We start from the raw sequence: 21,304 nt of genomic DNA, 5'->3' as shown, positions 1-21,304 counted from the left end.
CGATTGTCTGGATGTTCCTGAGGAGCAAGAAGAACGGGTATCAACGCTGCATCTTGCCGAAACGATCATTGCACTCAGTGTGCTCGGTATCGGTGGACACTTTGTGCTGAAGATGTTCACCTTGTTCGAACATTCAAGTGTGAATTTGCTCTTTCTGCTGCACCACTGCTTCGAAGAGCTGCACGTATTTAAACCTTGCACCTCGAAACCGGGTAACTCCGAGGTGTATCTAATCGCAAAGCGATACCGTCGACCGACCGGTATTGATGAGTATTTGGATAGAATATACGATCAGTTGCTGCTCACCGATACCAAAAAACCCCGATCTACACTCTTCGATCCGGCCACGATTCCAGCAGCGTTCCTGGAACAAGTAACCACTTGTGCCGCTCAGTTCGTGCACTGGCAGGCAGACGTAATTGAAAGCAACATTCGCTTCTACGGCACGAACGATCCTCGGGAGGACGAAAGACTGATAGAATTTAAGAAAACGATAGCGGCAATGTTCTTCGAACGTTACCGTATCACACCCATCCGGGCTACTGACCGGATCGTGCGCGGTATTAACGTTGCCGGTGGTACCAATCTAAACCAAAAGGAATCGCATGGCACTTACAATGAGCGGCGCGAGCGAGGATCGACCTTGAGTGTACTCGAATCCCTCCAAGCACTGCGCGAACGACTCGATCATATTACGCTTACACGCCAACCGATCAACCCTGACGCACAGTTTGATGATATGCCCTCGAGGAAGACGCGACCATCGTACGGTCTGACCGTGCTCCAGGAGCTAGCCCTTACTGTAGGCAAACCGGTGTTGAGAGTTAAAAATTCCAAGTTTGCCCTCATCTCCTATCTTCGCTTGTTGAACGAAACGATCGATTTGTACCGATCAGTGATCGTCGATGAGGGTGCTGTCCAGCGTCAGAGCAAGAACATCCTTCGAACGGAATCAAATGGTACGATCACTGTCGATATACTAGCGTACGCTTCGATCAGCAACTTCGATCGTTTTGAGAAGCAACTGTTTCACACTATTGTTTGTAAGATTATGCAATTTGTGCATGCGGCCGGTGCAACACCGACCGGTACACCGACTCAGTTGATCCTCGAAAATTGGTTGGCTCTGACTCAGTTCAGTGTTGGATTGCTGTACCTGCTGAAGCTATATGTGTTCGAAAGCATTGAGCAGGTATCGCTAACGCGTCTTGCTTTGAGACGTCTTCGACCGGACGCCGTCACAAATCTGCTTGCACTGAACGATGCGTTCAGCAGCTGCATGGCATCAACACTTTCTGGAGCCACGAAAGCGATCCTTACCCTGGTGCCCATTACCTCACTGCTTGACGGGGATTTTCAGTACGCGATGCTGAACTACAACAATTCCCTGTGTTTGATTTATTGTGCGCGCCTATTGGATGCTGTGGAGAAGGCGCACATGGCCAAATAATGTAGCGGACAGTAACGAGGAAGAAAATAAGATAAGCGGTCAATAAATGAATTTTAATCATTTTTAACTCAAAACCATAGATAGAGAAGGTGTGAATGAATCAGCATTGTAGAATCCGAATCGAGCAAAACATTCGATTACGACGCCACTCTTTGATGGTTTACAAAACATAAGGCCACAGAATGCCGGCGCCCCGGAGCGTGATTGGCAGCTGACCAGAACGATACATGCGCCCCCAACGGTTCGGCCTGTCGATCGCTCTTATCAGCAAAAACACCTTACGCGCTTTTCAAGCTCCTCCACCGTGTGATTCCAGGGTGAATATTGCGTCCAAAATATATATGATTATTGGTTGCGCCTCGCAGCGGTCAGTCGTTTGGTGGTGGCGCAGAAAGTGCCTTGATATCCTGACTTTTTTGTTCGAGTTTCGGAGATTTTCTTTCACGTGTAAGAGGTAGTCGGACAATTGAGATTAATCATGCGTTTCCTGTGTTTTGCAACGTTATGTGGTATGCTGTTGATGATCCTCATCGTACCGAGTAATTCTAATCCGCTCTTGATGGGTAGGTGTAAGGTTTTTATTTTGTGTGAAATATTATTTAGTGAATGCGAGACATAGTAGAGAGTTAGTTTTTCCAACTTTCAAACAATACTATATCATTTATATAGATTCTTCCGAGGACAGTGCAATTGGTTTAAGCCAGTCGCGTGTTGGCATGGTGCAAACGCTTACCTGCACCAATCCAACCTGCCTGGCTCAGTGTCGCGGACGTGGCTACCGTCGCGGATCGTGCCAGATAGGACGATGCTTCTGTTCGTACGTGTGATACGCTGGAAACCACCGCAGGCCGTCTTTGGAAGTAGCGACGATCGACGGGGACCATATCACTTGTCTGTCCCGTCTGGCCACCGGGACGTTGACATAGTTGCTGCAGTGTAGATTAGATAAGATAGAGTAGAACAGAAAGGACAAGAACTTTCTTATTTTTTTATATTTTCGGGTAGATTGTAGCCCACCCACTGTGTGCCAAGCAGAGGGAACGCATTCGTGGCGAGACGCAATTTGTTTTACTTCACCGTGCTTCCATCAGCGTTGGCTCTGGATAGCTGATTTGGAAACTGTACCGCCAAAAAAAAGGGATAAAACAATCAAAGGCGACATTTCAGTGGACATTCACATAACAGCCAATAAATGATAGATTTAGTCATCCGACAACGAACCGGAATGGCGAATCTCCACCCAAGATTCTCCACCATGATGACGTCATAGTTTTTTGGGCTTTTAAAAATACCATCGGCGCTTCCTTTCATCACTATCCATCTTGGCAATCCGGTAGCTAATTCGTTTAGTAGCTTGCAACGCTTCACTGCCAGGCTATCTGAGTATGAAATACGTGCTAAACAATTAGCACATCGCTTGTGGAAGTCATTTCATGGCATGACCTCGGAGGATGTAGACACTGTTATCGCCATGTCACGTGTACGCTAAATCGACTAGTATTGCCACAGCTGAACGCGTCCAATATTGTACACCAATTCTTTCGTTCTGGTTAATTGGTTCATTCAAAGTTGACCGAAAATTAAAACATTCAACCCTATTGAACAAGTTACGCCGATAATGATCGAAATAAATGCGCCTCCATTGAACAAATACAATGCGTCTCCATTGAAGAACTGTACACGATGCACGCGCTGCTGGGCGCTATAGGTAGTTCCAACACATTTTAAACCGGATTGTAGATACATATTTGTGGGATTTGCAATAAACATTAGAAAGATGCACCTGATCGGTTGATGAATCCCTCTCCCGTCTCTGTTTGTCACACTTTCCCTTCAGCCAGTTCCCAATTCAGAGGGAAAAGACAGGCGACCAAACATTAACGATTGTCGCCAGTTGGGACGTGGAATTTAAAATTAATCCAAACCGAGCATTTCCGAGGCGAATCTCTCACCGGCACGAATCGTAAGGAGAATCCAAGAGAGCTAGAGTTATGGAGAGTGCTGCATGAGCAACAAGAGCCCGTTAATCGAGGTGGGTCCTCCCGAAACGCCCGTGTCGAGCTTCAAATGGATGGAAGGTATGGATGCGCGAATTGATTCGTCTGAATGTACGAACGGTGGATGCCGACACGTCCACACGATGTTTTATCACGGCTCGCAGCTTTATCAGTCAGCGTCTGTACCGCGACGCGCACGGACGGACATTGACGACGAGCTGGAGACCACGTGTTGTGTGCCGTCGTCTGTGTCGCGTGTATCATCACTCCATTGCGAATCGTGAGTTTTAACCATTGCAGATGTGACACAACTGAGAGCACACTCCCACCAGTGGCTAGTGTTTGAGCAGTGAAGGGAATAATAGCAGAACATCATCTTCTTTTGAGAAGAGTGAACCAGCAAACGACCATGGAATTTGGAGAACCGACGAAAGGTAGCCAAGTAACCGGTTCAGGTGGTAAGCGGATCCACCGCGATGATGACGCTACTAGAAGACGGATTAATATAAGCGGCAGCATCATGACCGTTATCAACGTGGCTGTGTTTGTTTTGTAAGTAAAGTTTTAATTCCGAATAATAAAACATAAACCATGTCTGGGGTGGTGTCGCGAAGGAAGTCGTTCAAGGGAACGAGGCGCGGAAACCTCTGGCAGATTTTTGCTCCAAAAAGCGACTCAACTCACAAACACACATCGGAACGATGTGGGTAAAGGCTCCAGTCGAGCTGTAGAAGAGCACTCGCATTCTGTCTAGTGGAAAGAGCCTGGCCTGACGACGGTTGAACCCTTCCCATCGGCATCTCGTCTGGAAACCTCCATTTACATGTTTGCATGTATGATAAATCCCATGCTAACCGTACAACAAAATACAACCCCACCTCAACCGGGTGCTATCGCCAGCATCTCTCTCTGTTTGCCGTTCCTGTTAGAGGATGGGATGTATTTTTGGAGGCGCTAATTACCGACGGTTTAATCCGAACAAGCGCCCCAGTGCTTGGGTGTTGTGGGTCGCGCTAAAGGAACTACCAGGGCCAGCGAGATCGATCGAAATGATGTCAAGTGGTGCAGACACACAATAGACAGGCAAATAACGACTGGATAAGAGAATCAGTCCCCAGGACCACACCGAGAGCAATTTTCCCACCCTAACGCATATGTTTGACTAAAGGGAACATGCGGATGTTACCGAAAGTTCGTGACTCCTACACACTTTGTGAGAGCACGCAAAACACAAAATCATCCCAATTAACTCCATTCAAGCGTGGTCCTGTCGGCAAGGATATTTCGCCCTGCGTCGAAAATTGAAAATAAGATTCACATCGTATTTCAGCCGAGTCACATTACAGGTTGAAAAGAAGGATAACAGGAAAACATTGTCTCTTTAATGTATAGCATCCTTTCACGCAACATGGGGATCCTTTTTTGATCCCTTTCTCTTTGTACTTTACAAAAGCACTTTGAGGACTAATTCTACTATTTCTGCTTGTTTGTGCTCTGTAATCATTAGCTAAGTAGAAATCCTCTTGCCAATAATAGAAGAGAGGCTGTGCAAAAGAAAAATCAAACAAATCCGGCGCTGAAGGTCGGTAAACAAAGATGCAGAAGCGGTTCCAGAAATGGGTTTTCAAGAGTAGCTATTTTAAAAATCACTTAAGCAAACAATCGTTCACATGCTAACAGTATCGTGCGGTGCTTGGCTCCGTTCTCTCCCATTTCTAGCGTTATGGATCGAAAATGTTTCTAAAACAAGTTTTTGAAAATCTAAATCACATAATTACCCCCTTAAGATTTCCAAATAAGACGATACACCAAAAATATCAACCGTTCTGTGACATTTAGAGCCCATTGGAATTAAAGAGAAGCATTTTCCGATTCTCATCATTTTTCCTCTTCAACGCTTTGGTCTTCAGAACCCCACGCCCACCCACTCATGAAAAGTCTATCGAACATGCAAACGAAGCTGCTTAAGTTTTAAACCGCCAACCCTCTGGCAACCTCTTGTCGTCTCCTTGTCGTTGTACAGGCGTCCTTTGTGAAGGTATCTTGGAAGATAAAAATCCGGATACGGGTATGCTTGTCGCTTTCACTTGTTGAACCAACCGGAATGGGCCGGAGGTATCCCTTTTGGCGCAATTCATCAGAACTTTGGGCGAGGCAGCAATAGCTGTTTCATGGGAAAATATCTCTGGTGTGCCTCCTCACCCTTGGGCTCGTTCGACCGATAGATGTGCTCTTCCGGTGGAAAACTTTTCCTTCGAACGAATTGTGCACATCCAGTACATTCCGTGTGCAACATTTTCTCTACCGTCGACGACTTGAACGACAACTAGATTTCCGGGCACCCGGGATAGATAAAATCTCCGGAGAATTTCTGTAAAGGTTTTACTTCAGGTAAATTACTTCAAAGTATGCAAATATCTCAAAGCAGAAGAAACATGACACAGATCTCTATGGACCGTCTAGCTTTATTTCTTCGCAATGATTGTATCACGGAATCATAGTAACTATTGCAACTGTTTCGTCACGGGAAGCTTGCCTATCATTCAGAATCCACGTAGCTTTGCTTTGTATGGATGCTTCCAAGAAAACTAATCCCGTGAGATTGATTAAAAAAATCGATCCAGCCATCAATCATTCTCAAGCACACTTTTACGGATGCGACTGAAGATTTGCCGAAAGCAGCCAAACCGTGCACGTGTGGTTTTGTAAAAAACAAACCGATTCAATCACATTTACATGCACTCCGGGGCTTTAAACCAAAAAGGCAGACCATGAAGATGCCTTTGGATCGTGTAGAATTCCGCAGAATAATATGAGAAAAAATTGGTCAGGGCTGGACAATCGATTTCGACCATTTGTCTTGAGTCCGAAGGTACGAACCGCATATGGCGCCAGTCAAGAGTGGCCTGACGAGGGTGTTACACAATAATCCAGGAAAAAAAAAATCCCCCAGCTGAACAACTGGTCTGCGACACGATGAGTTAGCGAATGACCGGCAACAACATGACCTTGGTTTGATTATTATTTTCCGTTCTTTTTTTTTCAAATGTCCCGAAAAAACACGTTAAAATGTCCACACCCACGTGTGGAATGTATCGTACAGCACCATGGATTGTAGTGTAGTTCACTGATGGCTGTTGAATGATTACACCTAGAAGACTTTTTTAAGAATATACTATTTCAGTTTAATCGTGTTTATAATGCGTTAAAGGCCACTAGCTGCACCGGACTACTGAGAGGGTTTCTCAAGTATGTTCTTTAAAATATTTGATCGCAATCAACGGAACTCCTACTTGGATCGTTCGGCAAAAACATACTTTACGGGGTGCTTTGTTTCCTTACGCCAACCTTCATAGAAGAAGACTAAAAACGGAGTAAAACGGGCGGAATGGGACGAGTGATGAGCAATTCAAACTCAAATCATCAGATGCGTGGGTTGCGGTCGTTTATCGAATCGAATCTTGAATCAATTGAAGACCGCTATTGGCAAAACGGAAAAAATAGGGACGGGCGACAAATTAAGAGCTCAAACGAATGTGCTCGGAAGGAACCTGTACAGGGGTTTCTTGACACAAATTGATAAACAACCATGATACCAATTGGGGATCATTTAAAATTCATTAATCTACGGTTGAATGAATATATCAGTATATTGACTGATGGTATATTCTTTTTTTCATTCTTGTATCGTACCATAAAGAACCCTGCCGTCAATGGGGACCGTCGCCCAGCTTCCACTAAGTTTACAGAATCTCGTTGTTGAAAACGTGGCGATCGAAGAGTGTACCCTGCGACCCAGTATCACTGGACAGCAACAGTATGGGAACAATCGGCCGTTCTGCGACTATACCGTACCAAATCGTACCGTATGCTTCCGCGGTATTGATACGAAAAGATGGCAGACGGGTGGGGCAAAGCTGAATCAAACAAAACAGCTGATTCTGTGCGATTGGCCAACGCGTACCTTCGACCCGTTAATTCTGACCAAGCTGGTACCACAGCTGGAGCGGTTCGCTTTGACCGGAAGGACGTTGCAGCGTTTAGTACACCACTTTCCGCCACTGTCCAAACTGCGTGAACTCAACATAACTGGCACGAGGCTTAATCATACCGATGCGAACACATTTTACGAGTTGGAACAGCTGAAGGTTCTCAATCTACGAGGCAATGAACTGGAACAGATTCAACAGTATCGCTTCCTGAGCGATCACGTCAATATCTATCTACAAGGTAGCTATAGTCTCCTGGTAACCAATTTTCGGATCAAAGAACGTTGTTTTAATTTAACCCTTTCCTTCTCACCTGCAGGAAACACATGGAACTGTACCAACGACATGATCTGGTTGCTAAGGGAACGATCCGAACAGTACGTCGATAAGTCTTCCTGGGTTTGCAAGGACTGGAAGTACACGGGGCGACCGGTGGTGACAGCCATGGAGTACAAGCGCGTAGTACAGGAGAGCTGCCAGCATGAGGAGATTTGGAACTGCACTTGCCACGTGTCCTACTTGCGTTTGAGCGATAACGGACTATCCTTTCATCCGATGATTATGGTCAATTGTAGTGACCGGGGGTTCTATCAGCTGCCACAATATTTGCCCGGTAACACTACCGTACTGGACATTGCCAGGAATAAGCTCCAGTTGGTAGACAGTCTCACTACAAACGAACATTACCAAACCGTGCAAGATATTTACCTAGACGATAATCAGATTACTTCGATCGACATATTGGAGGACACGATTTGGTTGGATCACTTCCGTATTCTTAGTCTGCGAGGGAACAAACTGAACCGGGTACGTGAGGAGACTTCGCGATTAATGTTTTCTGTCGATAATTACCCTGATCACACCCTTGCAGATACGGGTTTACAGTGTAGAGCATGCGATGGAACGAAATCCCGGTGTCGGGAAACTGTACCTCTCCAACAATCCCTGGCGCTGTGGGTGCCGCTTCGCAATACGTTTCCAGCGGTTTCTTCGTAAACACGAATCGCTGGTCGCGGACACACGCAACATCACTTGCTACTTTATCAACGATGATGACGGCCGGAAACAATACCTGCCCGTCCTAACACTCACACCGAACGATATTTGCCGAGCGTCGGAACACAACACGGCCGCTTTCTACAACACGCTCAGTATCATTTTTGCCTCACTGATCGTTCTCATCTTCACCAAACTGGGCTACGATTACTATCGCTACCGGAAGTATGGTAAACTGCCTTGGTTGATCATGAAAATGCCCTAACATTCTCTTCGTTCTCCTTTGGATAAACGTGGCAAGGCCAAACTGTACTTAAAAACAAAACAGTTTAAACTGTAATCTGAATTGTGATAGTGAGACTGCATGTGGAACCGACCTACGATGATCTCAAGTGCTTTGAGCCAAGGTCATTGTACTGGTAATCTCTTTGCTCGAAGCAACTTTTCTCATCCACTCTACCTACCAGTAGTGTCCCAACTTAAGCACGTGTACTTTAGTTTGTAATGCACATCTCGAATAAAATTTCGTTTTATTTGTTTTAATCTTCGCAAATGTCCTGTAAGCTAAGTGTCGAGTAATTTTATCCTTTTAAATCGAATGATCGAATAAATATTGAAACAGAATAAAAGGAAGGAAATACACTCACGCACGCAACTCACATCGTGCATCTGCTGCAGCCAAAGCCTGTCTGGACGACCTGCTTTACATGCCTACTACGGTAGCAACGCGAGCGATGCACTTGGCCATGTTGGGGTTGATGTCCTTACCAACCGTGCGTTGCACCTGCTTCACGGCACTCGTGAAAGCAATATCGCACATCGAAACATCCTCGCCACCGAAACCAATCGTTTTGCCTAGTTTGGCTCCGAGCGTACGCAGGATCTGTTGGCGCTGTTTGATGTTCTGCTTGTTGATTAACAGATAGCAGGCATCCAGGATCGAATCGACTTCAACCACGTTCTGCAACAGTTCGTAGTTGTACTCGCTCGGACCACAGCGCGAAAGATAGCGCAAAATATTCACTTCACCGCAGATTGGGACGTAGGAAGTAGGGGAGGTGATCATTTCGGTGTACGTGCCAACTAGTAAAAAACAAAAAACATGCGATTAAAACACAATTTTCCTTACACCCATGGCCATTCGTATACGAACCATTTTTCCAAATCAAAGTAACTTTGATGACGGGCAGCTGGCTAGCGATGGCCTCGCTGGTGGATGAGATGGCTTTCTGAAAGTTGACGGCCTCATCGCTTAGCTTCGGCACCGTGGAGTGCGTGAAACATTCCACCTGCAAATTCAGGCGATCCTTCCAGAGGTTCTTCAACGCCAGCAAACTGTACGGGACGTGTTCCGGACTGGCATTGATGACGAAATCTTGCAAGTTGATAAGCTGGAGGAATGGGAAACGGTGCTTAAGGACAATCCAACCACACACGGTCTTATCCGGAATGCTTACATTGATAGGTTCAGCTTTTAGCTGGCCCTTCGTCTTTTGGGGAGATACTGAAGATGCGGCCGCCGGCTTGTTGATTTTCAGCTCAGTTCGCAAGGACAAAAGATCCTGCTTCAGGGCCGCCAGTTGTTGTAGCACACGCTGCTGCCGTTCGGCTAATTTGCTCAGTTCGTCGTTCTCAGCCTGCAAACCGGAGAAACAGGATAAGTAATGATGCCACGATGATTTATAATTAGAAACGAGCAAGGAAGCGGAAGGGAAGAAAACACCAAATCATCTACGGCAGAGAATTGGGCACTTAGTACAAAACCTTTTTAAGAAAATTATCAATTTCGGCAGACATCGGATCGGCGGCAGTGGCGCTTAGTGGTTCGCCCTTCAGTCCGTGAATTTTGGCCGCAGGATCAAAGGAAAACGTGCAAACCGGCTGCAGCTTGTACATGCAACTTGGCACGTCGCAAACATCATCCAGCTTTTGCAGCGGTTTCATGTGGTACATCGTGTTCATCTTCGCGCACTGATTCTCGTATCGAGGGAAGGGATTACGACAAATGTTAAGCAGCGGGTGGGAGGCCGGCCAACAAAATTACCATAACACTCGACCGGAATTTTCACCAAACACGTAAAAATCTCGTGAAAACACTTGAACCTTTATCCCGGATTCACGTTTTCCGTGCACTCTTCGAGACCGCCCGTTTACGAGCCCTGCTCCGGTTCTCAAGGGTTCTTTCGCTTGTCATCGGCTCGTGCCTTTTGTGCTTTATTCGTAACATCGCGTTTGTTCTTTTATCGGAATTTGCCGGAGATAAGAGATAAGGAGTGGTAATTTTGCAGATCGTTCCATGAGCAAGCGATTATTGGGCACTATTCGCGTTTTGTCGGCGCCCCCCGTTGTTACCTAGCTTGCCCTGATGGCGTTGGGTATTATCCGTAATATATTTCCGCTGATGCGATCAGGGAAAGTGGGCCACAAGATCACCCGATCTGCCAGCTCATCTTCAACGGGAACGGTAAAACCGAGAATCTGCATCGTAGGCGCTGGTCCAGCTGGATTCTATACCGCACAGTACATCCTGAAGCACCTGGAAAATTCGCAGATTGATATCGTCGAAAAGCTGCCGGTTCCGTTTGGCCTAGTGAGGTATGTTTGGTCGTTTTGTCGTTCGAAACCGTTTGATGAAATCGATTTCTTTCCCTCTCGCAGGTTCGGTGTAGCTCCTGATCACCCAGAAGTGAAAAATGTTATCAACACATTCACCAAAACTGCTGAGAACCCGCGGGTCCGGTTTCTGGGAAATCTGAGCTTGGGAAAGGATTTTTCGTTGGCCGATTTACGCGAGCGGTATCACGCTGTACTTTTGGTAAGCGATTTATTCAGCTTTGCGTCGGATAACACGATAACAATTCCAACGTCCTGTGCAGACCTATGGAGCAGAACAGGACAACACACTGGGAATACCCAACGAAACGCTACCTAACGTCCTATCGGCTCGGGAGTTCGTCGCATGGTACAACGGTTTACCAGGATTTGAGAACCTTAATCCGGATCTAAGTGGGACTTCGCTAACCTTGTTGGGCCAAGGAAATGTAGCCGTCGATGTGGCTCGTATTGTGCTCTCCAGCGTGGACGATTTGAAGGTAGTTACTTAAACTCCGATAGGTAACACTAGAATTGATCGAAACTTCTTCGTTCTTTAACATAAACAGAAAACAGACATCACCGAATATGCACTGGAAGCACTTTCGAGAAGTAACATCAAAACCGTGCATCTCGTCGGCAGGAGAGGTCCACTGCAAGCGGCCTTTACGATAAAAGAGCTACGAGAAATGCTGAAACTAACAAACTGTAAAACCAAATGGCGAGTGGATGATTTTCATCGTAAGTAACCCCTAAAAACCAATTCACGATCGAATCTTATCACTGCGTCTCTTCTATTCTCTTAACAGATGTTGAAGAAAGCATACCAGATCTACCTCGACCCAGAAAGCGTATCACGGAGCTTATGGTCAAGAGTGTTACAGAGCAAAACGCGACCACCGCGCAGATCGAACGCTCTTTTCGACCAATATTTTTTCGATCACCAATCAACTTCATCGGCCAGACAAAAGTGGAAGCGGTTGAATACGTCGTTAATAAGCTCGTTGAAGGCAGAGCCGTTGCTACCGACCAACGGGAAACTATTCCAACGGAGCTTGTTTGTCGCAGCATAGGCTATAGGGCGATCAGTCTCGACAATCATATCAACTTCAATGAAAAGAAAGGATGTGTTAATAACGCTGGAGGTAAAAAGCAGACTGCGCTAGCGAGTTTTCAATTCAATTGACCAATTTATGATATTCCATAGGACGCGTTCTAAAACAAACTCTCACCGGTAGTGATCAAACGATCGACGATATCGAGGACAAATACGAAACCGGTTTATATGCATCAGGATGGCTTGCCACTGGGCCGACTGGTGTGATCCTCACCACAATGAATAACTCCTTCGGTGTGGCCGATCTGGTATGTCGCGATTTCCAAAACAATGTTATAAAACTAAACGGTTCTCGTGCGGGAATCGATCCGTCGGGAATGCCGTTTGTTAGCTGGAACGGTTGGAAGGCGATCGATGCAGAAGAAGAACGGCGCGGTTCATTGCAAGGAAAACCACGCGAAAAGCTTACCTGTATTAAAACAATGCTAGAGATTGCATTAAATGCTCAAACAAACTAAGTTCTTGGAATATTAATCAACTTTAACGTTGAGCTGTTGTTTGCCTCGATATTGGCTAGTTGTTAAGTTGTATTTTGTTTTCACCTCGGCATGGGCTTTTGGCTATTGAAATATATAACCGTTTACCTCCAATGTAACGAGTAATTTTCTTTAATTTGCGCGCAAAACAGCTAACATCGTTTGAGATACTTTTTAGCATCCTTGCTATCGTTACCGAAAGTTTTGCCATACCTGCAGGAGTGTGTAGATAGATTCTCGATAAGTGCTAGCTAAGATGGAACTCTTTCTCAAAATCTTACCTAAATGTAGCACCCGGTACATGTCCCTGATAGTTTGGTACAAGGCCGATCGTTTTGTGATAAATTTCGTTCACCCTTGCCGATGGCTGGGTAGTGCCGGCACCGGCCAGTGCAATCGGTTCCCATTCGGTGCTTCTCCGGTGCTGATAGCTGTTGGTGAAATCACAGAGCGCCTTGGTCGTTAGCGATACATTAGCTTCACCAAAACGTGGCCACAGGAAAGGTTTGTGTCCGGTGTATCCTGGAAGAAAACACACAACTCGTTAGACGAAATATCAAGCCGTTTTGCACATCCTTATCGAAACCGTGTCCTTGCACTTGTTCTGCACTGAACACATTGCGCGTGAAACCAACTTGTAGCGTAAGACATCCTTTTCTGTGGTCCGCCTAAACTTGACTATTTGGAGTATCAACTAAATTCCCCTTCGATGCCTGTGAATCGACGGAAAATCCGACTGGGGATACGAAACTGTCACTTCTATTGATCAAACTTTGGGGCACTACCGAATGTGACCCCGAATAAAAAGCCGCTACCACGAAGGCAGAAACTAGGCCAATGCCAGCGATCGGTCAATTGAAAGCGAAACCAAACCGAACCCTCTTTCCACAGGGGAGCACAATAGAAAATCCTGGGACAGTACAATGAAATGCATCGCAATTACCCGTTGGTGAAGTACTGGATAAGGGCATCGATGGCAAGCCGTAAAGTTACGAACCATTTTCTTTACTTCATTCTACTGAGCAGCTTAACGATAGGGTCGTTCTTACGGTACAAGGTACATTTATTCAATAGCAAACCTACACGCTACTTCAGAGTGCACAACACGAGCACATCACTCTATCGAATCTATCATCACAACACTTGTACAACACAGCATGTAAAAGCCCCAGCCCTCTAAAAGTTGGTCGATAAGTTAATTGACATTACCTAGCTTGTTCCACTTCTCAGGATGTCCATTTGGCAACAGTAACGGTGGAGTATCACGAGAATAGTATGGAAGTGCTGGCAATGGGGGAAGGTTTTCCATGGGGACCTCCTTGACCACGCTCAACGCATCAGGACGTACCAATCGTAGAGGAATCTCATAGTCGTTCAAGCAGAACTGTTCAGAAATGGAAGAAGTAAAAGTACATAGATTGGCAGCCACCGTATCGCGTCCTTCACTTACCATTCGCTCCCCCAAACTTGCTTTCGAAATGGTTGAGATAGGTTGAGCAACGCGATGGCGCAACCGTTTCAGCTGTGCCCGGGTGCGCTGACAATCTCGCTCAAACTCCGACAGTCCTTCCGTCGTGGTCACAGCATACCGTTTGCCAAATTTATCCTTCGTCCTGGGAATGTAACCCTCGTATCCCGGCATCGGCGTCTGATGGTAAATAGTGTCGCGTAAATCGTCATCTTCTCGGCGGCGATCATCGGTATCTAGCTGTGTGGCCACCGGTAGACGCTCAACCTTTCGCATGAAACAAGGGTATAAATATTTGATAATTGGCAACAATACCGATAAACAAGAATGGTTAACAGCTACCGTGTATCCATCGTTAGTGCGATCAGAGAGAACCAAGTTTTCCGAGTGAGCAATGGTCGGATCGATCAGTAGGCGATGCGTTAGCGATGAGTACGTGTTCCCAATGCGATACATATACTGCGGGCAGTATCCAGTGTAGCTGAAAAAACGAAGTGGAATAATGGAGGCGCATGATACTTGGAATTTCGCAAACCCCAAATGAGTTTCAGTAACGGCAGGGCGGTCATGAGTGTTATGCGCGAGACAATAGCGAATCGAAGAATCGCTAGAATAATCCAATCAATTGCCCTTATTGATTGCTTTCACAGCAGTTGCGCCATTTCTCACGGTCAAGGTGGTTTACCGCAGTTCTCAGCCGAATGGCAATTTACACCGATGGCGTTGTCATAAAACAGCATTCTTTTTCGCGATCACTTCCCTGGCAAAGGTTTTGGGTATCTTTTCAAATAGAACACCACACTATTCTACCTCAACCTTGTCCAATAAATTACATCCCAATCAAACTGAAAGCTGTGTCACTGGCACTGGTGGTACGTCGACCTTCATCGCGTGCTAAATATTCTATAGCGTGCGAGTTTAGCATGCTTTGATTTCATAAAAAAGTATGCAACGGAATGGCACACCCCGTACCCTCAACCCAAGATGTGGTTAGGTGGGGTGTGGGTGTTGCTTGCGTGATCAACACGAACTTGGCCAAAGCTATCCTTTGCCTTTTTATCGGTGAAAGTATTTGTTACGATGTGACTGCAGCGTGACTCGGATTACCAGACTAGTACCGATATACCGCACAACGTTGGATTAGTTTTGAAGCAAAAGAATGTGATAATTGCTTTGATTGAACGGCTCAATTAGGAAATCGAGAGTATTTTCCAATAAAACGACACTTACCCTGGCATATAATGAGGTTGTGGCGTTGAAATTCGTCCTATTTTTGGCAGCGACATTTTCACGTGAACCCTTCGCCAATTCCAAAAAATATAAAATAGCGCTCTAAAACAATGCCAAAACAGGCAACAAATACAGCAAACAGTGAATAGCACATCAAAGTCAACTGTATCTTTACTTACCGGTATCGCCCTTTTGAAATCCTTGCCACCTATCGCAAGGAACTTCTCTCGCTGACTACTCCTGCCAAGCCCAAGAGAACGCTGTTCGGCGAGAAAGCGAATGTACCCCAAACCAGTACCAGTAGTCGCGAATACAACGATCAAAAGCCGGAAACAATTGCAAATTAGCAAAGTTATCGCTTAATGCACCGTGACGGCGAACGGAACTGGAGCAGCACTATGCACAGCACTATCGGCTAGCAGGTCTATCCTGACCGGCAGGACGCACACTGCTATGATTTCGAAATTTCCAATGAAAAGCAGCAAACAAAACGAAAATGGAAAGCACAACTCGGAAACGGATTTGATTTAGAGCTTCTCGCCGCAGGTGCACTATCGAGATAGCCGAAGCCGCATCGAAGAGCACGGCACCATCGGCAGCTGAAGCAAAAACGGCAATCCTGAACGAGCACGCTAACACAACTGTTGGATTCAACTTCAATTGTCGTACCAAAGTCCTCTACGTAGCAGGCAATCGTCGTCGTCGTCGTCGTCGTCGTCGTCGTCGTCGTCGTCGTCGTCGTCGTCGTCGTCGTCGTCGTCGCCGTCGTTCCCGTCGTAGCTTGCTTGATGTTACGGTTTTATGTACTTTTGCTGCCACGATGCTGTCTGGATTGCAAGTACTCCGCCACACGATTGCTGCTAAACCCCCGCATTCTACCACGACACTTGGCAGGCGGTCCGCGCCAACTTGGGGGCAAGTACTCCATGGCAAGTGCAATAAAACCGTTCACTTTATGTCCTTCGGAAAAGCTCGTTCTATGAAGATGAGCCGAAACGAATTGCGAATCGAACCACACGGCTCAATTGGCCAAGGCACGGTGAAACTTTAAGTACCTCCTCTGGGCCAAACAATACCGTTCGTCAATAGAGCCAAAACAACAGCTGAAAGTCATTCTTGATAGAAACGATGGATATCTACACCGGCACTGGCTGGCACTAAACGGTGGCCATCACGTGTTCCGGTCTATTCTCTCGCTTTCGGTAAAGCATGCAGAAAGTAAACTTGAAAATGAAGTCGCCCTTTAGCCTTCAGAAAGCATCAAGTATGGTCTAGCATGGCTGACACACTGGAACTCCGTAGCCGTAAGGACATACTAAACGATCAGCTGATGGAGCGAGGCTTTCTCCTACCAACCGTGACCCGGCGTGCCGCCATTCATGCCAAGAACCAAAGAACTCCCCACTTTGGCCCTTCGTGGCACTGCATAAATTGTCAATCATTTCGCAAAATCAGGTAGGCGGGGAACATCCTCAGGTGGTGGCATCCTTCATTGAATAATCGATTCCGGCGCTGCCAAAGGACTTCCGATGAACGAGTGATCAAAGGTCGCAGTGAAGACCACTCGACTCGTTATTGCTGTTTTATCGCGTGCGCCTCGACCCTGCCATTGCCGTTGGCCACTCTAAAGGCTTCTGGATGAAATAATTGTTTCATTTATTGTTGTCTGTTATTCGCTGCTCCTTTCAAGGTCAAAAGAGGAGATTTTGATTTGTCTTGTAAATGTACTTCATGGAAGGTAACGTAACATAACAGGCTGAAAACTAGGTCCCATCGGACCACCACGTCTGTTGGATGTCAAACAAACACCACGACAGCCGTTTAGCAGAAATAAAATAACATTTTTTACAAACAGCGCCCGCAAAGTCGTGAGAATATCAATTCCATCGTGAGCACCTCATCAAAGGGACTCTGCCTACGGTTACGGTTGAAAGGATGCCGCAAGCAACGTCTGAGTACATGATTAAAAATACCACGAAATACTACAAGAATACGATCAAAGTTCCACTACTGTCCTGACGAAACAGTCGTTCGATCTAGTGGGAATGCAGCAAAAGGTGCTAATTAGTTAAGACGTTACGGTGTCGACAATCGTGGGTCAGTTGTAAGATGAGTAAGGGCTTTGTATGTTCCATGTAAGCTACTGTGCCGGCATGTTTTATTCTTAGATTTTCGATGATTGGCTTCCATTCATTCATCCCTTGCTGGGACTTATCCGGTCTGTTGGCATTTAGTCATCAACTTCCTCTACTTCCGCTATGAACCGTGAAAAAAAAAAACGTAGCATGACGGCCAGAGGGTGGGCCCGGTTGGCACTGAATATTCGCAGGCTGTGAATGTGTGAATTGGATGATCACAGCAGATCGAATAAATATGGCATACAGGTACGTTCCTGAGTCCAGTCTTTCCTGGTGCTTCAATAAGAGAACACGATCAAAAAGAGTTGTGAAACGTGAGGATTCGGCAGTAACAAACAACAGAGATATGGAGCGCAAATTGCTTGTGAGTCAAAAACGATTGGATTAAAGCAGTTTGTGGCCTTTGCGGTGACTAATAGCGTTTGCTCTCGGCTTTTGATTCGCTTTAGATTGTTCTGTGCATCATCGCAACGAGTGTCGCTGTCTGCAGTGCTCTGAAAGTAAACGTGACCAACCGTCAGGCTGTTACCTTCAGGAGTGCCGGGGATGGAAATATACAGCGACTACCGGAAGAAGTAGTTTCGGGATCATCTCACACCGAACGCAAGAAAAGAGCGGTCATTTTCCGGCCTCTCTTCGTCTATCGCCAGCAAGAGATCAAGAAACAGAAACTGAAGGAAATGCGTGATCAGCGACAACAGCAGCAGCAGCAACCAGCCAAAACGAATAAACAAAATGCACCCACGCCCGTGCGATTTTACGCCCAAAACTACCCGTACCAACAGGGATGAGGAGAGAATAAAGGAAAAAAAAACTGAATCTTGCGAATTCATGACACACAAGAACCTCGTTATCGTCTGCGGATCACAGTCAGGTGGTAAAAGGAACCAAACGACGGCGGCTCTTTTGGCGATTGCGCTGTATTTACTATTAAACGAATGGATTATTGAAAATAAATGCAAATCTTTTCTCTAAGTTATGAAATGAAGGTTGGAAAAAATCACCAGAATTTAGCTATTTAACCGTTAAATTTCGAAATACTTTGCGCCGGCATTGAGCTATCCGAAATCGCGATAAAATCGTGTTGTAAAAACTGTTCATCAGGGCAATGATTCGGCAGTTCATTTCTCACCCAAGAGACTTAGCGGGCGAAATATCCGGGCGAAATATGCGAGCGAAATAAGCGGGCGAAATGTACGAGCGAAAATTGCGTGTGTTTTCTTGTTTTGTTTCACGGATTTTCGGGGTTTTTTCCACTTTTAAAAGGGTTTTCCACAGAAAGTAGCCACAAAAGCTGTGAAAAATGTTATCCAGAGTATGCAGGCTCGCTCCGAAACATGCACTTAGTGGGAGAGTTCTTTGTGGACAGCAGCAGGTGAGATTTTTGCGCGCCGGCCGGTATTAGCTGATTTTCCTAAAGAATAGTTAACTTTTAGGATCCAAACTTCCGGAATCGATCACGGGATTACCATGCCTCCACGACGAGACACACCGGAGTGCGAGTGCTGAAACCGTGCCTCCTTACGAACACGAACCTAAGCGCCACCCTACAACCGTTAACAGCGGCAGTTTTAGTGCGGAATCTTGGTACAGGCGTCGACGATAAGGCCGCCCTGCTACAAACTATCCCGGAACCACCGACAATTCCACTACAGAATGCACCCGAGGTAGCCGACCTAGTGGCCGGGGCGGAACCTACGTTTGCTTCACTCGGACTTGGCGGCTGGACGCCCGTGGGAATCGTGCAAAATTGCATGGAATTTCTGCACATCGGCCTCGATCTGCCGTGGTGGGGCTGCATCGCGATCGGTACGGTCGTCGTTCGAACTCTGCTGTTCCCGCTGGTTATTGCCTCGCAAAAGAATGCAGCCAAGATGAACAACCACATGCCGCAGATGCAGGTCCTTCAGGTGAAGATGACGGAAGCACGGCAGGCCGGCAACGCGATCGATGCCGCCCGCTACGGACAGGAGCTGATGCTGTTCATGAAGGAGAAGAAGCTGAACCCGCTGAAGAATATGCTGGTTCCGCTGGCACAGGCACCGATCTTTATTTCGTTTTTTATGGGCCTCCGAGAGATGGCCAACACACCCGTTGATTCGATGCGCGAAGGAGGACTGTTTTGGTTCACGGACCTTACGGTTTGTGATCAGTTCTACGCCCTGCCGATCATAACCAGTATGACACTGTTCCTCACCATCGAGCTCGGCACGGACAGTGCACGCATGTCGGCGGCCGGAATGCAAACGGCCAAGTACATCCTTCGCGCGCTACCCATTTTCATTTTCCCGTTCACGATAAATTTCCCCGGCGCCATTCTGTGCTACTGGGCGTGTAGTAACTTCTTTTCGCTGCTGCAAGTTGGATTTTTGCGGATACCCAAGGTGCGGGATTTTTTCAAAATCGATCGCATCGTGACACACCGACCGGAAACGTTGCCGATGAAGAAGAAAGGATTCACCGAAGGCGTCAAAGAGTGTAAGTATTATGCACCACAACTTGTTCGAGGATTCTGTTACTTGAACACTTGCTTTCGTTTGTTCAGCTTGGACGAATATGAAGATCAGTCGCGAGCTGGAAGAACGTGCCCGTATCGATGAGATCCGCTTCCAGAAGGCCGGTCGGGGGCCATTGGTCAAAACCTACAAACATGATCCTACCGCATCGCGAGCGACAGCCACGACACCCGGCACAACAGTGAATGCGAAAAAGCGGTAAACCAAATGGGATAGGAGAACATCGAAAGCATACATTAGATCGTTGAAACGTTGCTGCGTTGATGTAGGTAATAAAGCAAAGTTAAAAAGTTATGCCCTAGCTCTACGAGCGCTTTATTTCAGAGGACTCGAGATACACTGATTGATTACCTCCATCAGGTGCGTGTTCTCTAAGGCTGCCGCAACCCGTTCCTTGTCCGATAGCTGCTTGTTGACCGAGTGCTCAGAGGCATGCGTTCCCGGATTGATTTCGACGGAAACCTTAAACCGAGGAGGCAACGCGCGCAGGAGTTTTACCCGAATCGAGAGTCCGATCAGAGTGGCCATACTGCAGTGCGGAATCGTCGGTGTGAATAAAATTTGCACGGTGTTCTTCTCGTTGTCCACCTTTATACAGCTCTGCTCAAGCACGTGCAGCTCCTCCAGCGTGAGCGGATGTTCCGGATCGTTGATATTTCGAATTAAGTCTGCGGAAGGGCGGAATGTTTCAGCGTTCGTTTTGGGAGAAGACCACCGCACCACTTACCAAAAATTTCCCGTTCATCGAACAGATCGACTACGTCTTCATCTTCATCGTCTTTGGTCACCTTGCGATCCTCGCATTTCTTGTAGATATGTGGATTAATGTTCTCCAACTCGGTCATTTCTCCGACTTTACCGGTTTCCGATGAGGATTCCGAGATCGCAGCCGCACAGATTTCTGGGTTTGGTTCCGGTGGTATCCCGGCTTACTTTTCCAACGGGAACGACGGCGGGAGTTGCAAATGATGCAAATTTCCTGTTGTCACCTTTATCCTTATCATGAAAAAAGGGCAAAAAAGTTAAAAATGCCCTACTGTTTTTGATCAACAGCTGTTCGAAGAAGAAGAATAAGAACAAAGAGGAAGAAGAAGGAATTACAGTGCCACGCAGGCCTCTTTTGATTTTTAATGAAAATTTGGTCTTTTTATAGAAAAATGTACATATTTTATTGACCGTCACTGTAGGAATGAAGCGTTGAAACTGGCTTCAATGTGAAGCACACTTTATAATTTTTACTCAGCGTTTCAGCTGATTTTTTAAATTTACTGAAACTACGATGCATACCATAATATGATTCTTTTCTTTCAGTGAAAAATAACTTAAAACAGCATT

The 21,304-nt window shown here is 46.3% G+C and overlaps 8 protein-coding genes across 9 annotated transcripts in view; 5 read left to right on the top strand and 3 right to left on the bottom strand.

Moving 5' to 3' along the window:
- Window positions 1-1,761, top strand: part of LOC125954793 (cap-specific mRNA (nucleoside-2'-O-)-methyltransferase 2) — a 2,733-nt gene extending 972 nt beyond the window's left edge. The window contains exon 2 of the mRNA XM_049685399.1: window positions 1-1,761. This exon is cut by the window's left edge and continues 29 nt beyond it. Coding sequence (XP_049541356.1) covers window positions 1-1,450 — 1,450 coding nt within the window. The 3' untranslated portion in view covers window positions 1,451-1,761.
- A 1,970-nt stretch (window positions 1,762-3,731) lies between these two features.
- LOC125954815 (protein singed wings 2) lies at window positions 3,732-8,975 on the top strand. Its single transcript, XM_049685429.1, has 4 exons — window positions 3,732-3,999; window positions 7,148-7,677; window positions 7,756-8,243; window positions 8,308-8,975. Exons 1-4 carry the CDS (start codon window positions 3,857-3,859, stop codon window positions 8,695-8,697), a joined length of 1,551 nt encoding a protein of 516 aa, XP_049541386.1. The 5' UTR covers window positions 3,732-3,856; the 3' UTR covers window positions 8,698-8,975.
- Window positions 8,839-10,602, bottom strand: LOC125954844 (probable aminoacyl tRNA synthase complex-interacting multifunctional protein 2). Of its 2 annotated transcripts, none has more exons than XM_049685483.1 (4): window positions 10,197-10,590; window positions 9,890-10,069; window positions 9,586-9,823; window positions 8,839-9,515 (listed from the first exon to the last, which is right to left on the bottom strand). In XM_049685483.1, exons 1-4 carry the CDS (start codon window positions 10,392-10,394, stop codon window positions 9,136-9,138), a joined length of 996 nt encoding a protein of 331 aa, XP_049541440.1. In that variant the 5' UTR covers window positions 10,395-10,590; the 3' UTR covers window positions 8,839-9,135. The 2 variants fall into 2 exon arrangements, with proteins under 2 accessions (XP_049541440.1, XP_049541441.1); XM_049685484.1 differs by having other exon boundaries at window positions 8,840-9,515; window positions 10,477-10,602.
- A 57-nt stretch (window positions 10,603-10,659) lies between these two features.
- LOC125954819 (NADPH:adrenodoxin oxidoreductase, mitochondrial) lies at window positions 10,660-12,730 on the top strand. The gene is made up of 6 exons (XM_049685438.1): window positions 10,660-11,027; window positions 11,091-11,247; window positions 11,309-11,524; window positions 11,594-11,765; window positions 11,834-12,169; window positions 12,232-12,730. The coding sequence occupies exons 1-6, from the start codon at window positions 10,798-10,800 to the stop codon at window positions 12,597-12,599; spliced, it is 1,479 nt and encodes a 492-aa protein (XP_049541395.1). The 5' UTR covers window positions 10,660-10,797; the 3' UTR covers window positions 12,600-12,730.
- On the bottom strand, window positions 12,638-15,371 carry LOC125954849 (UPF0605 protein CG18335-like). The gene is made up of 6 exons (XM_049685489.1): window positions 15,316-15,371; window positions 14,422-14,566; window positions 14,068-14,346; window positions 13,827-14,001; window positions 12,899-13,139; window positions 12,638-12,830 (listed from the first exon to the last, which is right to left on the bottom strand). Exons 1-6 carry the CDS (start codon window positions 15,369-15,371, stop codon window positions 12,770-12,772), a joined length of 957 nt encoding a protein of 318 aa, XP_049541446.1. The 3' UTR covers window positions 12,638-12,769.
- A 2,367-nt stretch (window positions 15,372-17,738) lies between these two features.
- Window positions 17,739-18,406, top strand: LOC125954885 (uncharacterized). Its single transcript, XM_049685536.1, has 2 exons — window positions 17,739-17,817; window positions 17,903-18,406. The coding sequence occupies exons 1-2, from the start codon at window positions 17,800-17,802 to the stop codon at window positions 18,242-18,244; spliced, it is 360 nt and encodes a 119-aa protein (XP_049541493.1). The 5' UTR covers window positions 17,739-17,799; the 3' UTR covers window positions 18,245-18,406.
- A 256-nt stretch (window positions 18,407-18,662) lies between these two features.
- LOC125954831 (mitochondrial inner membrane protein OXA1L) lies at window positions 18,663-20,262 on the top strand. Its single transcript, XM_049685465.1, has 3 exons — window positions 18,663-18,828; window positions 18,890-19,931; window positions 19,999-20,262. Exons 1-3 carry the CDS (start codon window positions 18,757-18,759, stop codon window positions 20,169-20,171), a joined length of 1,287 nt encoding a protein of 428 aa, XP_049541422.1. The 5' UTR covers window positions 18,663-18,756; the 3' UTR covers window positions 20,172-20,262.
- On the bottom strand, window positions 20,245-21,015 carry LOC125954870 (MIP18 family protein galla-2). Its single transcript, XM_049685521.1, has 2 exons — window positions 20,697-21,015; window positions 20,245-20,637 (listed from the first exon to the last, which is right to left on the bottom strand). Exons 1-2 carry the CDS (start codon window positions 20,812-20,814, stop codon window positions 20,285-20,287), a joined length of 471 nt encoding a protein of 156 aa, XP_049541478.1. The 5' UTR covers window positions 20,815-21,015; the 3' UTR covers window positions 20,245-20,284.
- Between the last annotated feature and the right edge of the window lie 289 nt (window positions 21,016-21,304).

Source organism: Anopheles darlingi, chromosome 3, assembly GCF_943734745.1.
Source record: "Anopheles darlingi chromosome 3, idAnoDarlMG_H_01, whole genome shotgun sequence".
Classification (NCBI taxonomy): domain Eukaryota; kingdom Metazoa; phylum Arthropoda; class Insecta; order Diptera; family Culicidae; genus Anopheles; species Anopheles darlingi.
The sequence above is the reverse complement of the archived record's forward strand: the minus strand, read 5'-3'. Positions and strand labels throughout refer to the sequence as shown.